General features: G+C 35.7%; 1 protein-coding gene across 1 annotated transcript in view; it reads right to left on the minus strand.

Moving 5' to 3' along the window:
• ATP2C1 (ATPase secretory pathway Ca2+ transporting 1) overlaps positions 1 to 23,264 on the minus strand; it is a 209,041-nt gene extending 185,777 nt beyond the window's left edge. Inside the window, 6 exon segments of the mRNA XM_053714301.1 lie at positions 510 to 545; positions 5,239 to 5,328; positions 6,734 to 6,850; positions 8,924 to 9,034; positions 11,036 to 11,104; positions 23,149 to 23,264. Coding sequence (XP_053570276.1) covers positions 510 to 545; positions 5,239 to 5,328; positions 6,734 to 6,850; positions 8,924 to 9,034; positions 11,036 to 11,062 — 381 coding nt within the window. The 5' untranslated portion in view covers positions 11,063 to 11,104; positions 23,149 to 23,264.
• Positions 23,265 to 24,178: the final 914 nt, after the last annotated feature.

Consider the following 24,178-nt stretch of genomic DNA (forward strand, 5'->3'; position numbering starts at 1 on the left):
AAAGTCAAAATTAAAGTTGTATTATTCAGATGAAGTAAGTAATTTTAAAAATAATTACTTCCATTATCAAAATTATCACAATCTTTTAATATACACACTTTCTGAGGCTCCAGCTCCTACTGAGCATGTGCAAAAGTGCACAGTATATCTGTATATACATTGTGTGATTGGCTGATGGCTGTCACATGATACATGGGGAGGGAAAATTGGATTAACTTTGAAAATTACCAGAAAATATTCTACTGCTAATTTCAAAATCAATGTAAGTACTATTGAATTGTCTTTTTATTGTGTATTTGTCAATTATTCAATTCTACAGTATTTAGTATACTATAGCTAATAAAAGGCACTTGTCTGCATAACAAAAGATGACAGAAGGAATTGTGAAAAGGAAAATAATAGCCAGTGTCTTTCTAATGCACTTCTAAATTGTGCAAGAAGCACCTTGACATTTATAGGAGCACAAAAATACAGTTGGTTATGTATATTATGTATAAGTGAAACCATACCTGAACAAAGGCAACAGTGACCACGATAAGTATAGCCTGGCAGAGAGGAGAAAAAACAATTATCAAATGTGCATCTCATCTTACTAGACATTACTATTTATCTCTATACTATCCCAATGCTATAAAATATACTGCAGTACTCTATGGCGGTCAAATAGCAAAAATATTAATTTGTGCAAATTATGTCATTCACATTGTGCAGCATGTAAAATCCTTCTAGACCTGCTATTCCCCTACTGAGCTTGAAGTGCTTTGCAGGGCAATAGTGTGCTGCAGTTGATTAAGTACGGAGCTCTGTACTGTTCCAGCAGCCTTTCCTCTTCTAAATGATAAGGTTTCACAAAATAACCGAATCAGCCAGTCTTTTTTTATTACAATATTATACTATAAAAGTAGGACATCAACCTGCATACACGTCTGCTGTTTTAATCATGTTCGCTCTTTTATCCTGCCTAATCAAGTAGCTTATCATTAACTCAGTTCCAAGAACTTCCATCATACAAAGGAAACAACAACAATATTAAATCAAAGCAAACTGAAACAAAATCTTAGACGTGTGTAGTTTCCTAAAAAGTGGAATATTCTGGTAAATCTGCAATAGCAAAAATGTAAAATGCAGTGTAAAGACACAATCATTTTGGTTACAAATATATTTAAAAGGGATATTGAACCAACACATATGTGCAATTAATCATTGCATAGAAAAAGAAATGATTCAAAATCATTTAACACTGTCATTTTGGTAGTACAGTTTGGAAAATGGTATAAACCAAGAGATACACCTATTGAAAAGCCTGGTGGAATCTATGTTCCTGGTCTCTTATGGCATAGCCAATAAGGAACAGATATAAATCAGCTAGTTCTATGAGCTAACCAGTTAGAATGTTACAGGCTTAAAAGGGACAGTCAACACCAAAATTACTATTGTTTAAAAAGATAGAAAAAACACCTTTATTATTAATCTTTATTTATAAAGCGCCAACTGATTCCGCAGCGCTGCCCATGGCTACAAGGATAGAAATACAACGGAGAAACAATACAATAAAAGACAAAGTTTTACAGACAGATACAGGGGGAATTGAGGGCCCTATTCCTGTGGGAACTTACAATCTAGATGGGTAGGAGGATGGGAAACAGGAGGTGGGGACTGCAAAGGTGGGAATGATATTAGTGGGGAGATGAGGGAAACTGTTGGGTTAGTGAAGTTCATTTGTTAATGAGTGGGGTTATAAGCTTCCCTGCACAAAAAGATCTCTCTAGGGAACGTTTAAAGGAGGAGAGGTTAGGGGAGAGTCTGACGGCTCGAGGAAGTGCGTTCCAGAGGGTTGGTGCCGCACGAGAGAAGTCCTGTAGTCCAGCATGAGAGGAGGTGATGGTAGAGGACGCAAGGAGCAGGTCATTGTTGGATCTTAGGGGGCGGGCTGGAGTATATTTGTTGATGAGTGAGGACAGGTAGGGTGGGGCTGCGTTGGTGAGGGCTTTGTAGGTCAGGGTGAGAATTTTAAATTTAATTATGCTGTGAATGGGGAGCCAGTGAAGGGACTCACAGAGAGGTGAAGCAGAAACGGAGCGTCGAGAGAGGTGGATTAGCCTGGCTGATGTATTTAGGATGGATTGAAGGGGAGAGAGGCGGGAGAGTGGGAGGCCAGTTAGAAAGTTATTGCAGTAGTCAAGTCGGGAAATTACCAGGGAGTGGATAAGCAGTTTAGTAGTTTTGTCACTCAGAAACTGACGAATTTTGGAGATATTGCGTAGGTGGTTGCGGCAGGATGAAGAGAGCAGTTAGATGTGGGGAATGAAGGACAGATTTGAGTCAAGTGTGACTCAGAGGCAGCAGACTTGGGGTGATGGGGAGATAGTGGTGCCGCCAACAGTGATGGAAGAATTTGAAACTGTAGTAGAGTTAGAGGGGGGGGGTTAGAAGTAGTTCGGTCTTGGCCATGTTTATTTTTAGGTGGTGAGAGGCCATCCAGGAGGAAATGCCAGATAAGCAGTCGCTGATGTGAGAATTGACAGAAGGAGAGAGTGGAGGGGTGGAAATGTAGATCTGGGTGTCATGAGCATAGAGGTGATGACACCCATAGAGGTGATTACTACCCATTCCCAGCTTTGCAAAACCAACATTGATATATTAATATACTTTATAATATTTACACCTCTAAATTTCTGCCTGTTTCTAAGCCCCTGCAGGCCCCTCTTATTACATGTTTTTAATAGCTTGTCACAACAGGGGAGTGCTTGTTCATGCTAGCCATATAGATAACATTGCGCTCAAGCCTGTGGCTTTTGGCAGACACTGCATTAATTGGATAAAATGCAAGTCAATAGATAATAAATAAAAAGTCATGTGATCGGGGGCTGTCAGAAAAGGCTTAGATACAAGGTAATCACAGAGGTAAAAAGTGTATAAATATAACCATGTTGGCTGTGCAAAACTGGGGTATGGGTAATAAAGGGATTATCTATCTTTTTAAATGATAGCATTTTTTGAGTTGACTATCCCTTTAAGTAAATTACACAATATTTAAGAAAAATGGATATAATACAGTCTCTCTGTAGGGAGGCAAAGCATAACCTTTAAGAGTATCTTACAGTAAAAGCAGGCAAAATAAATAATGTAAGTATATCACAATGTTGTTTTATCTTTAAACACTTTGCAAGGATATTAAATATTGAGTTTAAAGTCCATTTAATTAACTAAAAAACAGTAACATAAAAAACATAGATGAATTCAGAGTGAAAGAAGGATATGATTTTATATATATATATATATACACACACACATATATATATATATATATATATATATATATATATATATATATATATATATATATATATATACACACACACACACACTCACATACATATATATATATATACATATATACACACTCACATATATATATATATATACATATATATATATATATATATATATATATATATATATATATATATACACACACACATATATATATATATATATATATATATATATATACACACACACATATATATATATATATATATATATATATATATATATACACATATATATATATATATATATATATATATATATATATATATATATATATATACACACACACACACACACACATACATACATACATACACACACGCATATATACATACATATACAGTATTCTGTATAAACATATACATGCACACCTTCAAACGGTACAGACAAACTAGAATTTCAGGTCATCAGTTGCAAGTATGACTAATCTAAAATTAAGCAGATGATGGAAAAAATTACCTGTTTGATGGCACCCATGACTAGAGGGAAGTAATACACTTTATAAGCATAGTATTAAGGTTATGTGTTTAATATCCTTTTAATGTAAAGAAAAATTTAAAATAAAGGTCATGTCCTAGCAGGGTTTGAGTTGAGTTATGCTGTATAATTATTTGGCATAAAACAATTCAATTAAGTTCAGCACTTGTATATGTAATACATGGTGCGATACTGCACTGATATCCTCAAATAGATAGGTTGCACATAATCTTATTTCACTTAATCTTCATGTCTATTTAAGTCTTAAACAACACAAATCACAACAATGTTTGTAATTTTTTGTGGTTTGAGACTTCAATAAACATGAAGATTTCATGAAAGGTTACATGAAATAAGCGGTTGTGCAACTGCTTCTATCTGAGGTAATTATTTATTATAGTAAGCTGGCACTTATAGTCAATTGGTTCATTTCAAAATATATGTATTCATAAGATAAGTAAATGGATTTATAGCTGAACCTAAAAGATTCACAATGTACACATTTTTGTACAGTATTTATTAAAAGCCTTAACGCAGCTTAACCCCTTGTGCCAATTGGATGTAGGTACTACGTCACACAACACTTTGCCCATTGTACTATCTTGATGTACTACCTACGCCCAATACAGAGGCTCATGTTGTGGTCCAGCAGAAACTCCAGCTAGGGGCTGAAGGAATCTGCCCTCATATGGTAAGGGAACACTGATCCTGCTCCCTTACTATATGAATCCAGATTGTCAATCATTGCAGAGAGTAACACTGTTTGTGTCACTCTCTGTAATGATCATTTGTTGGTGCTGAGTTGGAACAGTGGGATGAAAGTAGGGAGATTGGTGTATGGCCCAGCGAGGAGGGAGGGAGGGAAGGGTTCCCTACACTGCAGAAACATGATTATGAAGGGAGAGGGAGGCCCTACGCTACAGGGGGAAAAAAACATTAAAAATAAAAAAATATATTTAATATATAAACACACACACAAATAAATATATATATATATATATATATATATATATATAATATATTAAAGCACTGCATCACAAGCCTTGAGCATAGTTTATCTTATATCCTTTAATGTAGCCAATCAGAAACAGATATAAATGAGCTCTTGCAATGATCAAGCAATCCCTGTATAGAATGCAGTAGTCAAGGCTCTGAATCATGGAGACAGTTAAGAGTTAAATTGCAGGGAATAAATAAAAAAATATTTAAAAGTACACTTCAAACTTTTTCTTTTTTACTATGTATGATTAAACATTTTAAAGTATGAGTAGAATGTCCCTTTAAAAAGGCATATTTGCAACAACAACAAAAAAAAAGGTTTTTAATCAAATTTAAAATACAGTGCAGCAAATTGAAGGCAAAAACATCTATAAAAAAAAGGTAAAGAAACAAATAATTTGACGCAGAAACCAAGGATCATAGTCTTACCACAGTGATACTGACGGCATCATCAAACTGATGCATTAAAATGCTGATGACAGCAGAAGCCAGCAGGAGCATAAGCAGGGGGTTTTTGAACTAAAAAGAAAAAGAAGAATATTAATTCAGATTGGCACTAAAAATATGAGTAGTAGTAATCAGACAGCACCTACAAGACCTACTTTTTTATATTCAAGCTTTTCTGTAAAAAGCTGTGTGTGTAATTGGAAAAAAAAATACACAAAACAAATTACTCAGACAAAGCTTTGAAGGAACCAATGAAGGTTTAAAATTCATAGAAAGGCACCGCAGTTATTGATAATCATTTGTAGCTAGAAGCACCAATTTAAGAATTCAAGCTTAAAAAAAAAGCTTTATTGTCACAGAAGCAAAAGAGGGGAAATGAGATAACATTACAACATTATAAAGAAGGACCATCCAGTCCACAGTGTTTACAGCTAATCAGGGAGCCATAGTCCCCTAACACAAGTAATCATTCTGAAGTCTTTATATATGTAGAAGTATGTGCTTGTTTCTTTTAACAGAATTGCTAAAATGTTCTCACTGTCCCTGCATGCAAAGAAAGAAAATCAGAAATAAATCAACCTCTGATTTTTATGTGTATTTTGCTTGTATTTGACAGGTAAAATAATAAAGGCATAATCAATGGATTTTCTTAATACTGCAATACTTAAAAGGGACATTAAGCACTTTGAGATGGCAATATAAAAAAAATTAAATCATACATTTTAAAAAAATAAAAAAAAACCTCTACAATATACTTATTTATTTTGCCCCCCCCCCCTTTCCTGTAATTATTTTCTGAAATTTTAAACTTTTTAGTTCCTGTTAAAAATGGAAGTGCAGAACACTTATATTCCACACAGCCAGTAGTGACCTATTTATAACTGCCCCTAATAGGCCACAGCAGAGAAGGTAACCTAAGTTACAACATGGCAGCTCCCATTGTTTTTATAGACACTAAAACTTTACGCTTATTTTGTCACTATTTAAACAGCTAATAAAAAATACAACCATGTTATTCTCAGGCTAATCTTTTCTTTGAATGCATCCTTATATCTCACATTTGTTTTAATGTCCCTTTAAGAAGTATAAAGATTGTTTAATAGTGTTTAAAATACAAAAAAAAAAAATATTTTTTTCAGTACCTAACAAGCATAACTTTAAAATTTCAATTTAACAGATGTTCCCAATCAAATATGACATGACCTACTTCATTTAATATCCAAACATAGCTCAATAACAAACTAATATAAAGGATAGTAATTATTTCTCCAATTATCTCTCAGTTTCCATTCGAAATCCTTAGCAAATACAACTCCACCCATAATTAATGGTTAGAGGAGTAAAATATAAGAGGCATGATGTTATCCCTATATATTATCCCTTACAGTAGCTAAAAAAATATAACCTGATGTACCAGGTCTTTAACACTCTCCCATCTTGTATCCAAGCTATTAAGCAATTATTACTTGTGCCTTACCTGTGCAATATATTTTTTCCACAAAGGCTCATCTTCACCGATATCAAATTCATTCCAACCATGAGAAGCGCGTCTGTGACAAACCTCAGCATTGTTTAACCCACTCTGAAGATCAGCCTGTTAAGTAAGCAGATATAAGCAGCAAGGTTATTAAAGGGACAGTCAACCCAAAAATTATTCTACGTGATATATATAAAGTTTCAAGAGATCATTGACAAATGTAGCCCAATTTTGTAATATATAGCGCTTCCAAGTAAAAGGACTTACTGTTCGCGCCTCTGCCGTTTGAATATGTCCGTCTGGTCCCTCCAGAAAACAAACATTCTCAGCACCAAAAAAAAATATTACATTCTTCAATGGGACCGTCTACTCCAGAATTGTTATTGTTTAAAGAGATAGATAATGCCTTTGTTGCCAATTCCCCAGTTTTGCATAACCAACGTGGTTTTATTAATATACTTTTTATGTCTGTGATTACCTTGTATCTAAGCCTCTGTAGACTGCCCCCTTATTTCAGTTCTTTTGACAGACTTGCATTTTAGCCAACAAGCGCGGACTCATAAATAACTCCACAGGAGTGAGTGCAATGTTATCTATAAGGCACACATTAACTAGCACTGTCTAGCTGTGAAAAGATGTTAAAATGCACTGAGATAGGCATTTGAGCCTAACTAGGTTTAGCTTTCAACAAAGAATACCAAGGGAGCAAAGCAAATTTGATGATAAATGTAAAATGTAAAAGTTGTTTAAAATTGCATGTCCTGTCTGAATCATGAAAGTTTAATTGTGACTCGACTGTCCCTTTTAGCCCACTGAAACAGAACTATTAAATAAAGCTAAACACACCAAAGGGATTTTTGTGTCAAATTAAATATAAATTGTTTTTTTCTGCTTTAAAGGGACAGTCTAGTCCAAAATAAACTTTCATGCGTCAGATAGAGAATGTAATTTTAAACAATTTTCCAATTTACTTTTATCACAAATTTTGCTTTTTTCTCTTGGTATTCTTAGTTGAAAGCTAAACCTAGGAGGTTCATATGCTAATTTCTAAGCTTTTGAAGGCCGCCTCTTCTCTCAGGGCATTTTGACAGTTTTTCACCACTAGAGGGTGTTAGTTCATGTGTGTCATATAGATAACACTGTGCTCAAGCACGTGGAGTTCCAGTGAGCAAGCTCCGATTGGCTAAAATGGATGTCTGTCAAAAGAACTGAAATAAGGGGGCAGTTTGAAGAGGCTTAGATACAAGGTAATCACAGAGGTAAAAAGTGTATTTATATAACTGTGTTGGTTATGCAAAATTAGGGAATGGGTAATAAAGGGATTATCTATCTTTTCAAACAATAACAATTCTGGTGTAGACTGTCCCTTTAAGCCAATGTGCTCCTAAAAATACTAAAATATATATATATATATATATATATATATATATATATATATATATATATATATATATATATATATATATATATATACATACACACACAGTATATATGAATAATATAAACAGAATATTAGCCAACAGCGTGGGAAACTGACCTGGCTTCAGATACAAAAGCAAAGGTTAGTCAACTGTAGTAGAATAATCTGAATTAAATAGCAATTATGCAGAGTAATTATTCCCATTTCAACTTCTCTTCCAAAAATGGCAATTTTAAGACACATGGAAATTAAATTAAAATTCTGTGAGTAAGATAGATTGTACAATTAAAAAAAAACAACTCTATAATTTACTTTTAACACTTGCATCTTTCTCATGGTATCCTTTGCATAAAAGCATACCTAGATAGGCTCATAAGTGTGCTAAACCATGTGGTCACTTATGAGACTATCTAGGTATGCTGAATAAGTTTCAACAAAAGAGACCAATTCAGGATATGCATTTAATGATAAGAGTAAAAATAGTTTAGTTTTTTTAATTGTATTTGAAAGTTTAATTCTGACTTTCATTGCTCTAAGACTTTAGCACCATTAATTGTCAGATTTGTATAACAAATGAATCACAAGCACTGTGATAGTAATTAACAGCAGCCGATACAAGTGTTATTTTAGCAGTATTTCTATTGGAAGCGAAAACAAATAACAATCAACAAACTGATCTAGGTATAAATGTTGGTACTGGATAGATACAGAAAGAGGCAAATAATAATAACAGTATAAGATATATCTCCTTAATAAAACTCCTCTCTCACCTTAAGTATCCAAGCAACTTCGCTAACTGGTAATTCACTTGCTTTTTTTGAAGTCAGTACAGGAATCATTGTATCATTTTCCGTGCTGGGTGTTTGTTGAAATGTTGAAGCCTGTAAATAAAAATTGAAACAAGGGGGATTATAATATTTTTAATTTTAATCTCTCTCTATATAGAACCATTTATCAGGTTGTAATAAAATTATGAAATGTCAACATTCTGTGCTTAAACCACTGGCTTATATCATTAAAAACACAAAAGTAGGTCGCCAGATTCAGCAAAATTCTTTAGAAAAATTTGTGTCAAAAGTTACCTTTTGTTTATGAACTTGTGAGGTAAGACTTTATTATGTTTGCCAATCACTCTCAAATAGGGTTGCACCGATACCGATACTAGTATCGGTATCGGTGCCGATACCAAGTATTTGCATGAGTACTTGTACTCGTGCAAATGCACCGATACCTCCAATTCCCACCCATACGCCGTCTTGTGGCATTTTTTAAACTGCATGTTCCCATTTCATTTTAAGCTGGAGTGGAGACTTAACTAAAAATTGTTCTGCCAATAAAAAATTGTTGTGATTTGTATTATTGTACGTCAGAGCAGTCATTCAGACAAACCCCTGAAGTACTGGGCAGTTAATAAACTGAGATTTAATGGCCTAAAAATATCTTTCTAACCCATGCAGTAGTGTGAAAAGTGAAAGACTGTTCAGCTTAGCGTCAAACGTTCTTGCTGTTAGCAGAAACAGACTTATAGCTGAACATGCAGAGATGCTTCTGTTCCTTAAGAACTTGCCACTAACTTTTGAAAAAATATTCTAATTGCTAGATTGACTGTTATACTACTAGTTCTCCTCTTGCACAATTATGCTCAAAACATACTGTACTCTGAGGAACACCCTTAGCCAGGGCTGGACTGGGAATAAAAAGCAGCCCTGGAAAAATATGAAGACCAGCCCTATTTTCTGTTGAGTCAGTAGAATGCAAATTCCCCATTTTTCTCAAAGAGGATTATTGGGATACTCCTTCCTCAATATTATTTTCAGAATTAAATTATATTACTTTGTATTAAATACAAATGTTAGATTGATGAGTTATATAGGCACCCTACAACCCAATTGCATCCAATAACCCCCCTTTAAATTGTAGCTGTCCAGTCCTAGCTGCTGCAGCTGTTATTTATTGTTGTTATTATTAACATGTTATTGTAATATTTATATTTATAAACATGTTCTGTAAACTATGTGACCACAAGAACATAAAACTGTTTTATTAATTCAAAATGTCTTTTGAGATACAGTTCATAATTATAAAGAAGTGATATTAAATCATTACTCTGTAATGTGCTAGGTAAACTGTCATGACATAAAAAAGTATCGGTAATTGGTATCGGTGAGTATTTGAAAAAAAAGTATCGGTACTTGTACTCGGTCTTAAAAAAATGATATTGTGCAACCCTACTCTCAAATAATTATAAACAAATGATAAAATATATCTTTGCAACACAGATATATATTCCTTAGTGAGTGTAATATTGCCAGCCACAAACATAACGGTAGCTTACACACTTAAATATGGCTCAGTAACTACAGACACACCACATGCATTGGACATGGTGTCACTATGTTGTAATTAGTCTCTAATTAGTCCCTAGCTGTATCCAGCAAAGTAAGCGCAGTGCATCAGCAACACCAGGTCTTCATGCACACAGTCAGTGCAGGGACCTGGTAACATTGCATAGCACAGCATTTCCTTAGCCCACTGGGTGTCTGGCAGACTGAAACTGCAGGGACCCAGTCACATTGCAGTATTATCTAATCTTCTGCTCCCTTCAGACTTGGTTGCGCAGAATTCTAAGACTTATAGTTCCCAGTTGTGAGGTCTAGAGAGGATGCGTCTGGCAGTGGAAATTGGTGGATGGGCGTCAAAGGGATTTCAAACCAGAGCCTAATTTTTAGGAGCCAGCGGTGCCCTGGTTTGTCAAACACTGTTCTAAAGTGTTATAAAATGTTATTATTTAGCTATTATTGCATGTTCTAAGTGAACCATTTAAGTTTCATTTTGACTTTTATGTATCTTTAAGAAACTTCACTAACCGGTAATTTACTTACTTTTTTTGAAGTCAATACAGGAATCATTGTATCATTTTCAGCGCTGGATGTTTGGTGAAATGTTGAAGCCTGTAAAAAAAAATTCTAACATTTTTCATTTTAAATTAAAGGGACATTATGGTGCAAAAATGACATGCTCTGATTTGTTTAATCACTTCATTTTAGCCCTACTACTGATCCTGCAAATATATGTCTTTAAAGGGACATGAAACCAAAAATATTTCTTTCATGATTTACATAAAACATACAATTTTAAACAACTAGCCCCTAATAATTTGAATTGTTCTCTTGGTATCCTTTGTTGAAAAGCATACCTAGGTAGGCTCAGGAGCTGGGAGCTAGCTGTTGATTAGTGGCTGCACATATATGCCTCTATTCATTGGCTTAGCAATGTGTTAAGCTAGCTCCCAGTAGAACATTGTTGCTCCTCCAATAAAGGATACCAAGCAAATTAAGCAAAATTGATAATATAAGTGAATTGGAAAGTTATTTAAAATCATATGTTCTATCTGAAACATGAAAAACATTTTGTGTTTCATGTTCCTTCAAATGGTGCATTAGTAAATAAGTATGGTCATTTTAAGTTCATCTATAGACTGTAGGGTGTTTATGCTACAAAAAAGAGTTAGACAGGAGCAATGCTTCCACCTCTAGCTAATTTACGTGACTTGGTTATTGTAGAGCACTGGTTTTCAAATCTGTCCTCAGGCTTCCCTAACAGGCCAGATTTTGAGGATATCTGAACTGAAGCACAGGTGAAATAATCACCTGATTAGTAAACATGGTTATTTTACTTGCTCTCATCCAAGGTAATACTGAAAACCTGGCCTGTTGGGGAGGCCTGAGGACAGCTTTGAAAACTAGAGTTGTTGAGTGATGTAGAGTAATGTATCACAGTTCTCATATTTATGAAAAGTGATTGTGTCAAAAATAGGTATAAATTACAGAGTCAATACGATTACTTTAACAGCATCACATTTAGCTTGTTAAAGGGACACTGAACCCAAATTATTTATTTTGTGATTCAGATAGAGCATGTCATTTTAAGCAACTTTCTAATTTACTACTATTATCAATTTTTATTCGTTCACTTGCTATCTTTATTTGAAAAAGAAGGCATCTAAGCTTTTTTTAGTTCAGGACTCTGGACAGCACGTTTTATTGGTGGATGAATGTATCCACCAATCAACAAGAACAACCCAGGTTGTTCGCCAAATATGGGCCGGCATCTAAACTTACATTCTTGCATTTCAAATAAAGATACCAAGAGAATGAAGGAAATGTGATAATAGTAAAGTTGCTTAAAATGTCATGCTCTATCTGAATCACAAAAGAAAAAAAAAATTGGGTTCAGTGAGGAAATGCCATTGATTTCAACAAAAATCCTGATCAGTATAGACAGTCATTCACACCCCACCAATAATGATTACAATGTGCTATATTTTGTTCGCAGTAGTAATGCTGCTTCTTTTTTGTCTATGGTTGGATGACGACGAGACTAATTAAACTCACCTGAGTTTGGCTGTGACTTAAAGGGATATTGAACCCAAATGTTTTATTTCATGATTTAGATAGATCATGCAATTATAAGCAACTTTCCAATTTACCCTTCATTCTCTTGGTATCTTTATTTGAAAAAACAGGAATGTAAGCTCACAAGCCAGCCCATTTTTGGTTCAGCACCCTAGGTAGCGCTTGCTGATTAGTGGCTACATTTAGCCAACAATCAGCAAGCGCTACCCAGGTGCTGAACCAAAGATAGGCCCGGCTTGTGAGCTTACATTCCTGCTTTTTCCCACCACAAATTTATTTTGTGATTCAGACTGAGCATACAAATTTAAAAAAAAAAAAAGTTTTCAATTTACTTCTATTATCAACAATTGCTTCAATCCCATGATATTCTTTTTTGAAGAGATACCTAGGCAGGACTGGAGCACTACATGAAAGGAAATTGTGCTGCCATCTAGCACTCCTGCAAATGGATAACATTCTTGCAAAACTGCTGCCATATTGTGCTCCAGAAATGGCCCGGCCTCTCAGCTTGCTTCCCTGCTTTTCAAAAAAAAGATACCAAAAGAAGAAGGAAAATTGATAATAGAAGTAAATTAAATGTGCATGTTCTATCTGAATCATGAAATAAAAAAAAATGGGTTTCATATCCCTTAAAATGCTCTAACAAATAGAAAAGTAGCCTAGCATTTTGGTATTGGTTTTTATTATGCCTTTTTAGAGCAGTATGAAATCTTCATTTCTTTCATGTAATTAGCAAGAGTCCATGAGCTAGTGACGTATGGGATATACATTCCTACCAGGAGGGGCAAAGTTTCCCAAACCTCAAAATGCCTATAAATACACCCCTCACCACACCCACAAATCAGTTTTACAAACTTTGCCTCCTATGGAGGTGGTGAAGTAAGTTTGTGCTAGATTCTACGTTGATATGCGCTCCGCAGCAGGTTGGAGCCCGGTTTTCCTCTCAGCGTGCAGTGAATGTCAGAGGGATGTGAGGAGAGTATTGCCTATTTTGAATACAGTGATCTCCTTCTACGGGGTCTATTTCATAGGTTCTCTGTTATCGGTCGTAGAGATTCATCTCTTACCTCCCTTTTCAGATCGACGATATACTCTTATATATACCATTACCTCTGCTGATTCTCGTTTCAGTACTGGTTTGGCTTTCTACAACATGTAGATGAGTGTCCTGGGGTAAGTAAGTCTTATTTTCTGTGACACTCTAAGCTATGGTTGGGCACTTTTTTATAAAGTTCTAAATATATGTATTCAAACATTTATTTGCCTTGACTCAGGATGTTCAACATTCCTTATTTTCAGACAGTCAGTTTCATATTTGGGATAATGCATTTGAATCAATCATTTTTTCTTACCTTAAAAAATTTGACTCTTTTTTCCCTGTGGGCTGTTAGGCTCGCGGGGGCTGAAAATGCTTCATTTTATTGCGTCATTCTTGGCGCGGACTTTTTTGGCGCAAAAAAAAAAAAAAATCTTTTCTGTTTCCGGCGTCATACGTGTCGCCGGAAGTTGCATCATTTTTGACGTCCTTTTGCGCCAAAAATGTTGGCGTTCCGGATGTGGCGTCATTTTTGGCGCCAAAAAAGCATTTAGGCGCCAAATAATGTGGGCGTCTTATTTGGCGCTAAAAAATATGGGCGTCGCTTTTGTCTCCACATTATTTCAGTCTCATTTTTTCTTTGCTTCTGGTTGCTAGAAGCTTGTTTATTGGCATTTTTTCCCATTCCTGAAACTGTCATTTAAGGAATTTGATCAATTTTGCTTTATATGTTGTTTTTTCTCTTACATATTGCAAGATGTCTCACGTTGCATCCGAGTCAGAAGATACTTCAGGAAAATCACTGTCTAGTGCTGGAACTACCAAAGCTAAGTGTATCTGCTGTAAACTTTTGGTAGCTATTCCTCCGGCTGTTGTTTGTATTAATTGTCATGACAAACTTGTTAATGCAGATAATATTTCCTTTAGTAATGTACCATTGCCTGTTGCAGTTCCTTCAACATCTAAGGTGCAGAATGTTCCTGATAACATAAGAGATTTTGTTTCTGAATCCATCAAGAAGGCTATGTCTGTTATTTCTCCTTCTAGTAAACATAAAAAATCTTTTAAAACTTCTCTCTCTACAGATGAATTTTTAAATGAACATCATCATTCTGATTCTGATGACTCTTCTGGTTCAGAGGATTCTGTCTCAGAGATTGATGCTGATAAATCTTCATATTTATTTAAAATGGAATTTATTCGTTCTTTACTTAAAGAAGTACTAATTGCTTTAGAAATCGAGGATTCTGGTCCTCTTGATACTAATTCTAAACGTTTAGATAAGGTCTTTAAATCTCCTGTGGTTATTCCAGAAGTTTTTCCTGTTCCTAATGCTATTTCTGAAGTAATTTCTAGAGAATGGGATAAATTGGGTAATTCATTTACTCCTTCTAAACGTTTTAAGCAATTATATCCTGTGCCGTCTGACAGATTAGAATTTTGGGACAAGATCCCTAAGGTTGATGGGGCTATTTCTACCCTTGCTAAACGTACTACTATTCCTACGTCAGATGGTACTTCGTTTAAAGATCCTTTGGATAGGAAAATTGAATCCTTTCTAAGAAAAGCTTATCTGTGTTCAGGTAATCTTCTTAGACCTGCTATATCATTGGCTGATGTTGCTGCAGCTTCAACTTTTTGGTTGGAAACTTTAGCGCAACAAGTAACAGATCATGATTCTCATAATATCATTATTCTTCTTCAACATGCTAATAATTTTATCTGTGATGCCATTTTTGATATTATCAGAGTTGATGTCAGGTTTATGTCTCTAGCTATTTTAGCTAGAAGAGCTTTATGGCTTAAAACTTGGAATGCTGATATGGCTTCTAAATCAACTCTACTTTCCATTTCTTTCCAGGGTAACAAATTATTTGGTTCTCAGTTGGATTCTATTATCTCAACTGTTACTGGTGGGAAAGGAACTTTTTTACCACAGGATAGAAAATCTAAGGGTAAAAACAGGGCTAATAATCGTTTTCGTTCCTTTCGTTTCAACAAAGAACAAAAGCCTGATCCTTCATCCTCAGGAGCAGTTTCAGTTTGGAAACCATCTCCAGTCTGGAATAAATCCAAGCCTTCTAGAAAGGCAAAGCCAGCTTCTAAGTCCACATGAAGGTGCGGCCCTCATTCCAGCTCAGCTGGTAGGGGGCAGGTTACGTTTTTTCAAAGAAATTTGGATCAATTCTGTTCACAATCTTTGGATTCAGAACATTGTTTCAGAAGGGTACAGAATTGGTTTCAAGATGAGACCTCCTGCAAAGAGATTTTTTCTTTCCCGTGTCCCAGTAAATCCAGTGAAAGCTCAAGCATTTCTGAATTGTGTTTCAGATCTAGAGTTGGCTGGAGTAATTATGCCAGTTCCAGTTCTGGAACAGGGGATGGGGTTTTATTCAAATCTCTTCATTGTACCAAAGAAGGAGAATTCCTTCAGACCAGTTCTGGATCTAAAAATATTGAATCGTTATGTAAGGATATCAACGTTCAAAATGGTAACTGTAAGGACTATCTTGCCTTTTGTTCAGCAAGGGCATTATATGTCCACAATAGATTTACAGGATGCATATCTGCATATTCCGATTCATCCAGATCATTATCAGTTCCTGAGATTCTCTTTTCTGGACAAGCATTACCAGTTTGTGGCTCTGCCGTTTGGCCTAGCTACAGCTCCAAGAATTTTTACAAAGGTTCTCGGTGCCCTTCTGTCTGCAATCAGAGAACAGGGTATTGTGGTATTTCCTTATTTGGACGATATCTTGGTACTTGCTCAGTCTTTACATTTAGCAGAATCTCATACGAATCGACTTGTGTTGTTTTTTTCAAGATCATGGTTGGAGGATCAATTCACCAAAAAGTTCATTGATTCCTCAGACAAGGGTAACCTTTCTGGGTTTCCAGATAGATTCAGTGTCCATGACTCTGTCTTTAACAGACAAGAGACGTCTAAAATTGATTTCAGCTTGTCGAAACCTTCAGTCACAATCATTCCCTTCGGTAGCCTTATGCATGGAAATTCTAGGTCTTATGACTGCTGCATCGGACGCGATCCCCTTTGCTCGTTTTCACATGCGACCTCTTCAGCTCTGTATGCTGAATCAATGGTGCAAGGATTACACAAAGATATCTCAATTAATATCTTTAAAACCGATTGTACGACACTCTCTAACGTGGTGGACAGATCACCATCGTTTAATTCAGGGGGCTTCTTTTGTGCTTCCGACCTGGACTGTAATTTCAACAGATGCAAGTCTCACAGGTTGGGGAGCTGTGTGGGGATCTCTGACGGCACAAGGAGTTTGGGAATCTCAGGAGGTGAGATTACCGATCAATATTTTGGAACTCCGTGCAATTTTCAGAGCTCTTCAGTCTTGGCCTCTTCTAAAGAGAGAATCGTTCATTTGTTTTCAGACAGACAATGTCACAACTGTGGCATACATCAATCATCAAGGAAGGACTCACAGTCCTCTGGCTATGAAAGAAGTATCTCGAATTCTGGTTTGGGCGGAATCCAGCTCCTGTCTAATCTCTGCGGTTCATATCCCAGGTATAGACAATTGGGAAGCGGATTATCTCAGTCGCCAAACGTTGCATCCGGGCGAATGGTCTCTTCACCCAGAGGTATTTCTTCAGATTGTTCAAATGTGGGAGCTTCCAGAAATAGATCTGATGGCGTCTCATCTAAACAAGAAACTTCCCAGGTATCTGTCCAGATCCCGGGATCCTCAGGCGGAAGCAGTGGATGCATTATCACTTCCTTGGAAGTATCATCCTGCCTATATCTTTCTGCCTCTAGTTCTTCTTCCAAGAGTAATCTCCAAGATTGTGAAGGAATGCTCGTTTGTTCTGCTGGTAGCTCCGGCATGGCCTCACAGGTTTTGGTATGCGGATCTTGTCCGGATGGCCTCTTGCCATCCGTGGACTCTTCCGCTACGACCAGACCTTCTGTCGCAAGGTCCTTTTTTCCATCAGGATCTCAAATCCTTAAATTTAAAGGTATGGAGATTGAACGCTTGATTCTTGGTCAAAGAGGTTTCTCTGACTCTGTGATTAAAACTATGTTACAGGCTCGTAAATCTGTATCCAGAGAGATATATTATAGAGTCTGGAAGACTTATATTTCTTGGTGTCTTTCTCATCATTTTTCTTGGCATTCTTTTAGAATTCCGAGAATTTTACAGTTTCTTCAGGATGGTTTAGATAAAGGTTTATCCGCAAGTTCTTTGAAAGGACAAATCTCTGCTCTTTCTGTTCTTTTTCACAGAAAGATTGCTAATCTTCCTGATATTCATTGTTTTGTACAAGCTTTGGTTCGTATAAAACCTGTCATTAAGTCAATTTCTCCTCCTTGGAGTTTGAATTTGGTTCTGGGGGCTCTTCAAGCTCCTCCGTTTGAACCTATGCATTCTTTGGACATTAAATTACTTTCTTGGAAAGTTTTGTTCCTTTTGGCGATCTCTTCTGCCAGAAGAGTCTCTGAATTATCTGCTCTTTCTTGTGAGTCTCCTTTTCTGATTTTTCATCAGGATAAGGCGATGTTGCGAACTTCTTTTGAATTTTTACCTAAAGTTGTGAATTCCAACAACATTAGTAGAGAAATTGTGGTTCCTTCATTATGTCCTAATCCTAAGAATTCTAAGGAGAAATCGTTGCATTCTTTGGATGTTGTTAGAGCTTTGAAATATTATGTTGAAGCTACTAAGTCTTTCCGAAAGACTTCTAGTTTATTTGTTATCTTTTCCGGTTCTAGAAAAGGCCAGAAAGCTTCTGCCATTTCTTTGGCATCTTGGTTGAAATCTTTAATTCATCTTGCCTATGTTGAGTCGGGTAAAACTCCGCCTCAAAGAATTACAGCTCATTCTATTAGGTCAGTTTCTACTTCCTGGGCGTTTAGGAATGAAGCTTCGGTTGATCAGATTTGCAAAGCAGCAACTTGGTCCTCTTTGCATACTTTTACTAAATTCTACCATTTTGATGTATTTTCTTCTTCTGAAGCAGTTTTTGGTAGAAAAGTACTTCAGGCAGCGGTTTCAGTTTGAATCTTCTGCTTATGTTTTTCATTAAACTTTATTTTGGGTGTGGATTATTTTCAGCAGGAATTGGCTGTCTTTATTTTATCCCTCCCTCTCTAGTGACTCTTGTGTGGAAAGATCCACATCTTGGGTAATCATTATCCCATACGTCACTAGCTCATGGACTCTTGCTAATTACATGAAAGAAAACATAATTTATGTAAAAACTTACCTGATAAATTCATTTCTTTCATATTAGCAAGAGTCCATGAGGCCCGCCCTTTTTTGTGGTGGTTATGATTTTTTTGTATAAAGCACAATTATTCCAATTCCTTATTTTATATGCTTTCGCACTTTTTTCTTATCACCCCACTTCTTGGCTATTCGTTAAACTGAATTGTGGGTGTGGTGAGGGGTGTATTTATAGGCATTTTGAGGTTTGGGAAACTTTGCCCCTCCTGGTAGGAATGTATATCCCATACGTCACTAGCTCATGGACTCTTGCTAATATGAAAGAAATGAATTTATCAGGTAAGTTCTTACATAAATTATGTTTTTATTCAGATCCATACACAGAAAATACAAAAGGTTAACGAACAAAAACAAAGATTAACAAACAAAATGGGACCCATCTAAAAAACAAATAAAATGATACCCTTAAAAAACTGCTGCATATTTAAAGGGACACTGTACCCAAAAAAATTCCTTTGTAATTCAGAAAGAGCATGCAATTTTAAGCAACTTTCTAATTTACTCCTATAATCAATTTTTCTTCGTTCTCTTGCTATCATTATTTGAAAAAGAAGGCATCTAAGCATTTTTTTTTGTTTCAGTACTCTGGACAGCACTTTTTTATTGGTGGATGAATTTATCCACCAATCAGCAAGGACAACCCAGGTTGTTCACCAAAAATGGGCCGGCATCTAAACTTACATTCTTGCATTTCAAATAAAGATACCAAGAGAAAGAAGAAAATTTGATAAGAGTAAATTAGAAAGTTGCTTAAAATTTCATGCTCAATCTGAATCACGAAAGAAAATTTTTGGGTACAGTGTCCCTTTAAGCCTTCTATAAATTGATGTAAAAGTAAAGTCACACATCCACAATTATTATTCAATTTAACCTTTATCATGAGTTTTTTGGTGCAGTAGAATTCTTTATATATATCATATTAAGAGTTTATCATGAATTAAAGTGATGGTAAACTTTCCTCTTTGTATAAACAGATCTAGAATGTTAGCAATATTTTAGATGGAGTTTAAAGGCCATGATACCCAAATATTGAAACACTTGAAAGTGATGCAGCATAGCTGTAAAAAGCTGAATATCTCTATGTAAAAAAGAAAGATATTTTACCTCAAAAGTTACTAAGTATTCACACTCCATTGTAAAGGACTTTAAGCAGCAAATCAGTATGCCTGTCCCGGGACTTGCAAGGGAGCGTGCCTCATGCATACTCAAGTTATTTCACTATTCAGTTTAAAGGGACAGTCTACACCAGAATTTGTATTGTTTAAAAAGATAGATAAAATCCTTTTATTTCCCATTCCCTAGTATTGCACAACCAACAGAGTTATATAAATACACTTTTTACCTCTGTGATTACCTTGTATCTAAGCCTCTGCAAACTGCCCCCTTATTTCAGTTTTTGACAGAGATCCATTTTAGTCAATCAGAGCTGGCTCATCTGAACTCCATGTGCGTAATCACAGTGTTATCTATATGACACACATGAACTAACACCCTCTAGTGGTGAAAAACTGTCAAATACCCTGAGAAAAGAGGCGGCCTTCAAGGGCTTAGAAATTAGCATATGAAGCTCCTAGGTTTAGTTTTCAACTAAGAATACCAAGAGAACAAAGCAAAATTGGTTATAAAAGTAAATTGGGAAGTTGTTTAAAATGACATTCTTTATCTGAATCATGAAAGTTTATTTTGGACTAGACTGTCCCTTTAAGGAAGTTTACTATGAAATCTCATGAGATAACAGTAAAACAGTTCATGACCTCAGCACTGCTGATGTTTAGCTGCTGTTCATTTCTACCTTTTTTTTTTTACCTGCAGCTGGGCAGTAACTGAAAGATAATGTTTTACACAGCACTTACTCTGGTGAGCTGAGGAAATTTTGAGGTAAAATATCTTCCATTTTAACCTAGAGATGCTCAGGTGATATTTTCCTGACAGCTTTTTACAGTTATGCTGCATCACTTTCAAGTGATTTAGCATATAAGTATTATATCCCTTTAATTGATCGGCTGTAATGAAGATGCGCTTTAACTTACTTTTTAATGTTGCGCTGAAGTTCAAATACCCGCACTCCGGCCACCCAATTCAAAAGTAATTTTAAAGCTAACGGTTTGAACGGTTCTCATTTGACAAATTTTCCTTAAAGAATATTTATGCTTCAAATGTGAACCACTAAACTGTAGCTAGGGAGCATGGAGAAACAAAACCTAAAGCATTGTGAAAAGTTATTATGCTGTTGACTATTTCAGTGTTTAACACTTCAAAAGCCAGTCAAGCAGCAAAACAAGTAGTGACCGTAGCACACCAGCAATACAGAGTCCGCCTGCAGTAAGGAACACTTATCACCTCTTGCTTTTGAGTAAAATAAGTCCCCAGAGAGACCAAAAAGCAAAATAACATTCTCATATGACTAAAAATACTTTTAGTTTAAAAGTACATTATACAATGTTCTTTTGTTAAAAGGGACACTGAACCCACATTTTTTTTTTTCGATTCAGATAGAGCATGACATTTTAATCAACTTTCTAATTTACTCCTATTATCAATTTTTCTTCGTTCTCTTGCTATCTTTATTTTAACAGCAGGAATGTAAATCTTAGCAGCCAGTCCATATTAGGTTCAGCACCATGGATAGCGCTTGCTTATTGGAGGCTTACATTTACCCACCAATAAGCAAGCATAACCCAGGTTCTCCACTAAAAATGGTCTGGCTCCTATTCATCACAGTCCTTTTTAAATAAAGATTGCAAGAGAATGAAGAAAAATTGAGAATTGGAGTAAATTAGAAAGTTGCTGAAAATTGCATGCTCTATCAATCATGAATGAAAAAAATATGGGTTTAGTGTCCCTTTATTTTTTTGTAGTCACATATCTCCTCTAGAATTGAAACAGAAACATCAAATAAGTTGAATATATAAATATAAATCATACTCTTGTTACACTTAAAGTAATGTGAAACCCAAAAATGGTATACAATTTTAAATACATTTTCCAATTTTCTTCTTTTATCAAATTTTCTTTGTTCCCATGGTATTCTTTGTTGAAGAGATACCTAGGTAGATTTCTGGAGCACTACATGGTGGGATATAGTCCTACCTTCTAGTGTGCCTGCAGATGTATAACATTCTTGCAAAACGGCTGCTATATAGTGCTCCAGACACGTGCACGCTACTGAGCTTATGTCACTGCTTTTCAACAAAAGATGTCAAGAGAATTAAGAAAATTTGATAATAGAATTATAATTTTTTTTTCCACATTTCATGCTCTATCTGAATCATGAAAGAAAAATGTTGGGTTTCATGTCCCTTTAACAAAGCAAGTATAGGGCCTAACCACATATGAAATATGGTGCTTCTGTTAGAACACTGTTTGAACACCTTTCAAAAAGTAATTAAAAAAAAAAGATCCTATTTTAATTCTAAGATTTACGTTCAGACAAGTAGAGATCATACAGATGTAAGTCTTTGGTCTGTTAACCCTAGTATATATTTATATACATAATAAAACCACAGTGAAGAAATCATACTGCCATTGATAAAGCGTTAATGATTAACGTTCCCATTTGTAATGGCAGTTCTTGAAATGTATTGTTTGATAAAAGGAAATGACAAATCAAATAGTGAAAGGTATTATGTCTAATACCAAGACCATGTCTGTTTATACGAAATGCGTTCAATAATCTCTTTTAATCCTCTTTGGCAATCTGACTTCATTTTTAAACTATTTTACTAAGAAATAACATTTTGCTTTTAGCCAATTAAGTTTTCATTAGGACTTTGCATTTCAACAGTGCATTTCTACCCATTACAAACATGATATTGTCTTATGGGCTAAATGTATTAACATGGCAGTGAAGATATTAAATGAATATGTCTATTAATGTATTTTTTCAGGAGCCAAAGAAAGCAGACTCTTAGATCAATGGCACACAAAACCCTAAATCAAGCACGATTACAGTAGGCACCATAAAAAGAACATATACAATAACTGAACCATAATAATGTAACTGTGCAGCAATTTAACTTCCTACATTACATAACCAAACAGTGCGTATATGTGTATATATATATATATATATATATATATATATATATATATATATATGTGTGTGTGTGTGTTTTAACATATTTTAGAAGTAACGTTTGACAAAAGCGATTTCAGTTACAAAGTTTTAGCTGTTATCAAAGATGCCTCACTCCCCCAGGACTTGTACCCCTCATCCTGCCTACCTACTGTCACATGACCACCCTAACTATAATTACTCGCGCGCGCTCCCGGTCAATACTTACGCGCGGCGACGCGAGGCAGACCCAAGCCTCTTGTTATATGGGGGTTCTCTGTCCAACGTTGATAGTTCACCCTCCCCAGGTCAGATTCCCAAACGTAATACAATGACAACAGGAAGTACTGCGCATGCGTATAGCTAGATGCCGCGTCCGGTACATCCCCTTAAGATTACTTAGGTAAACTACTATATTTCTAAAATTCTGCTTGTTATTTGCGCAGGAATTTGTTTACAACCTATTTTGTTCAGCCTCTAATTTGGTACTCTGCATACCATATATGTTTTACATACGGTATTGGGGAATTGCTATCTGCCCAAAACAAAAATGGAGGCAAATAACTAGTTGCCATCACTTTTTATGAAAATGAAATCTCAGGGACTTAGTTTAAAACTTTGATCAGCTTGTCGTTTCCGAGCGTTCACTACTTATCGCTACTGACTTTAGGAAAGACTTGCGTTAGGGGGGTGCGGACTGTGGAGAATTTGTTTTTGAGAAATTATATATATATATATATATTATTGTAAAATCTGAGTTTAGCGTTCAAATTATTTTCTCCGCCATAGCAGTATTGTACTTCGAACATTGGTATGGGGATTCAAATGAGGGCTACCAACAATACTGCTGAGTTTGTGTCTCCAATAACAAAAAGGGAAGCAACATTTTGAGGTATAAAGCCCCTGTTTTCCCCATAGACTTTCCCCAGCCAGTCACCTCTGCTCACCTACATGGATACATTGTATCAAACCCGTCCCTCAGCCTACAGGTTTTTATTTTATTTTTGCAGGTTTAAAGGGACAGGGGCACCTCACCTGCACACACACACACACAGCCTTTAATGGGACAACTTGCAACACACACACAGCACTAAAGGAACAGCTCACACCATGCACACCAAGCGGGCAGCTCGCCGCATGCTCACAGAGTTTAAAGGGGCAGGCACAAACCTTTAGTGGGTAAACTCACACAACATGTGCAGTCTTAAAGGGAGCGATAACAGTATGCATTCGTATGCAATGCAGATACAGCCTTAAAT

Source organism: Bombina bombina, chromosome 5, assembly GCF_027579735.1.
Source record: "Bombina bombina isolate aBomBom1 chromosome 5, aBomBom1.pri, whole genome shotgun sequence".
NCBI classification, from domain to species: Eukaryota; Metazoa; Chordata; class Amphibia; order Anura; family Bombinatoridae; genus Bombina; species Bombina bombina.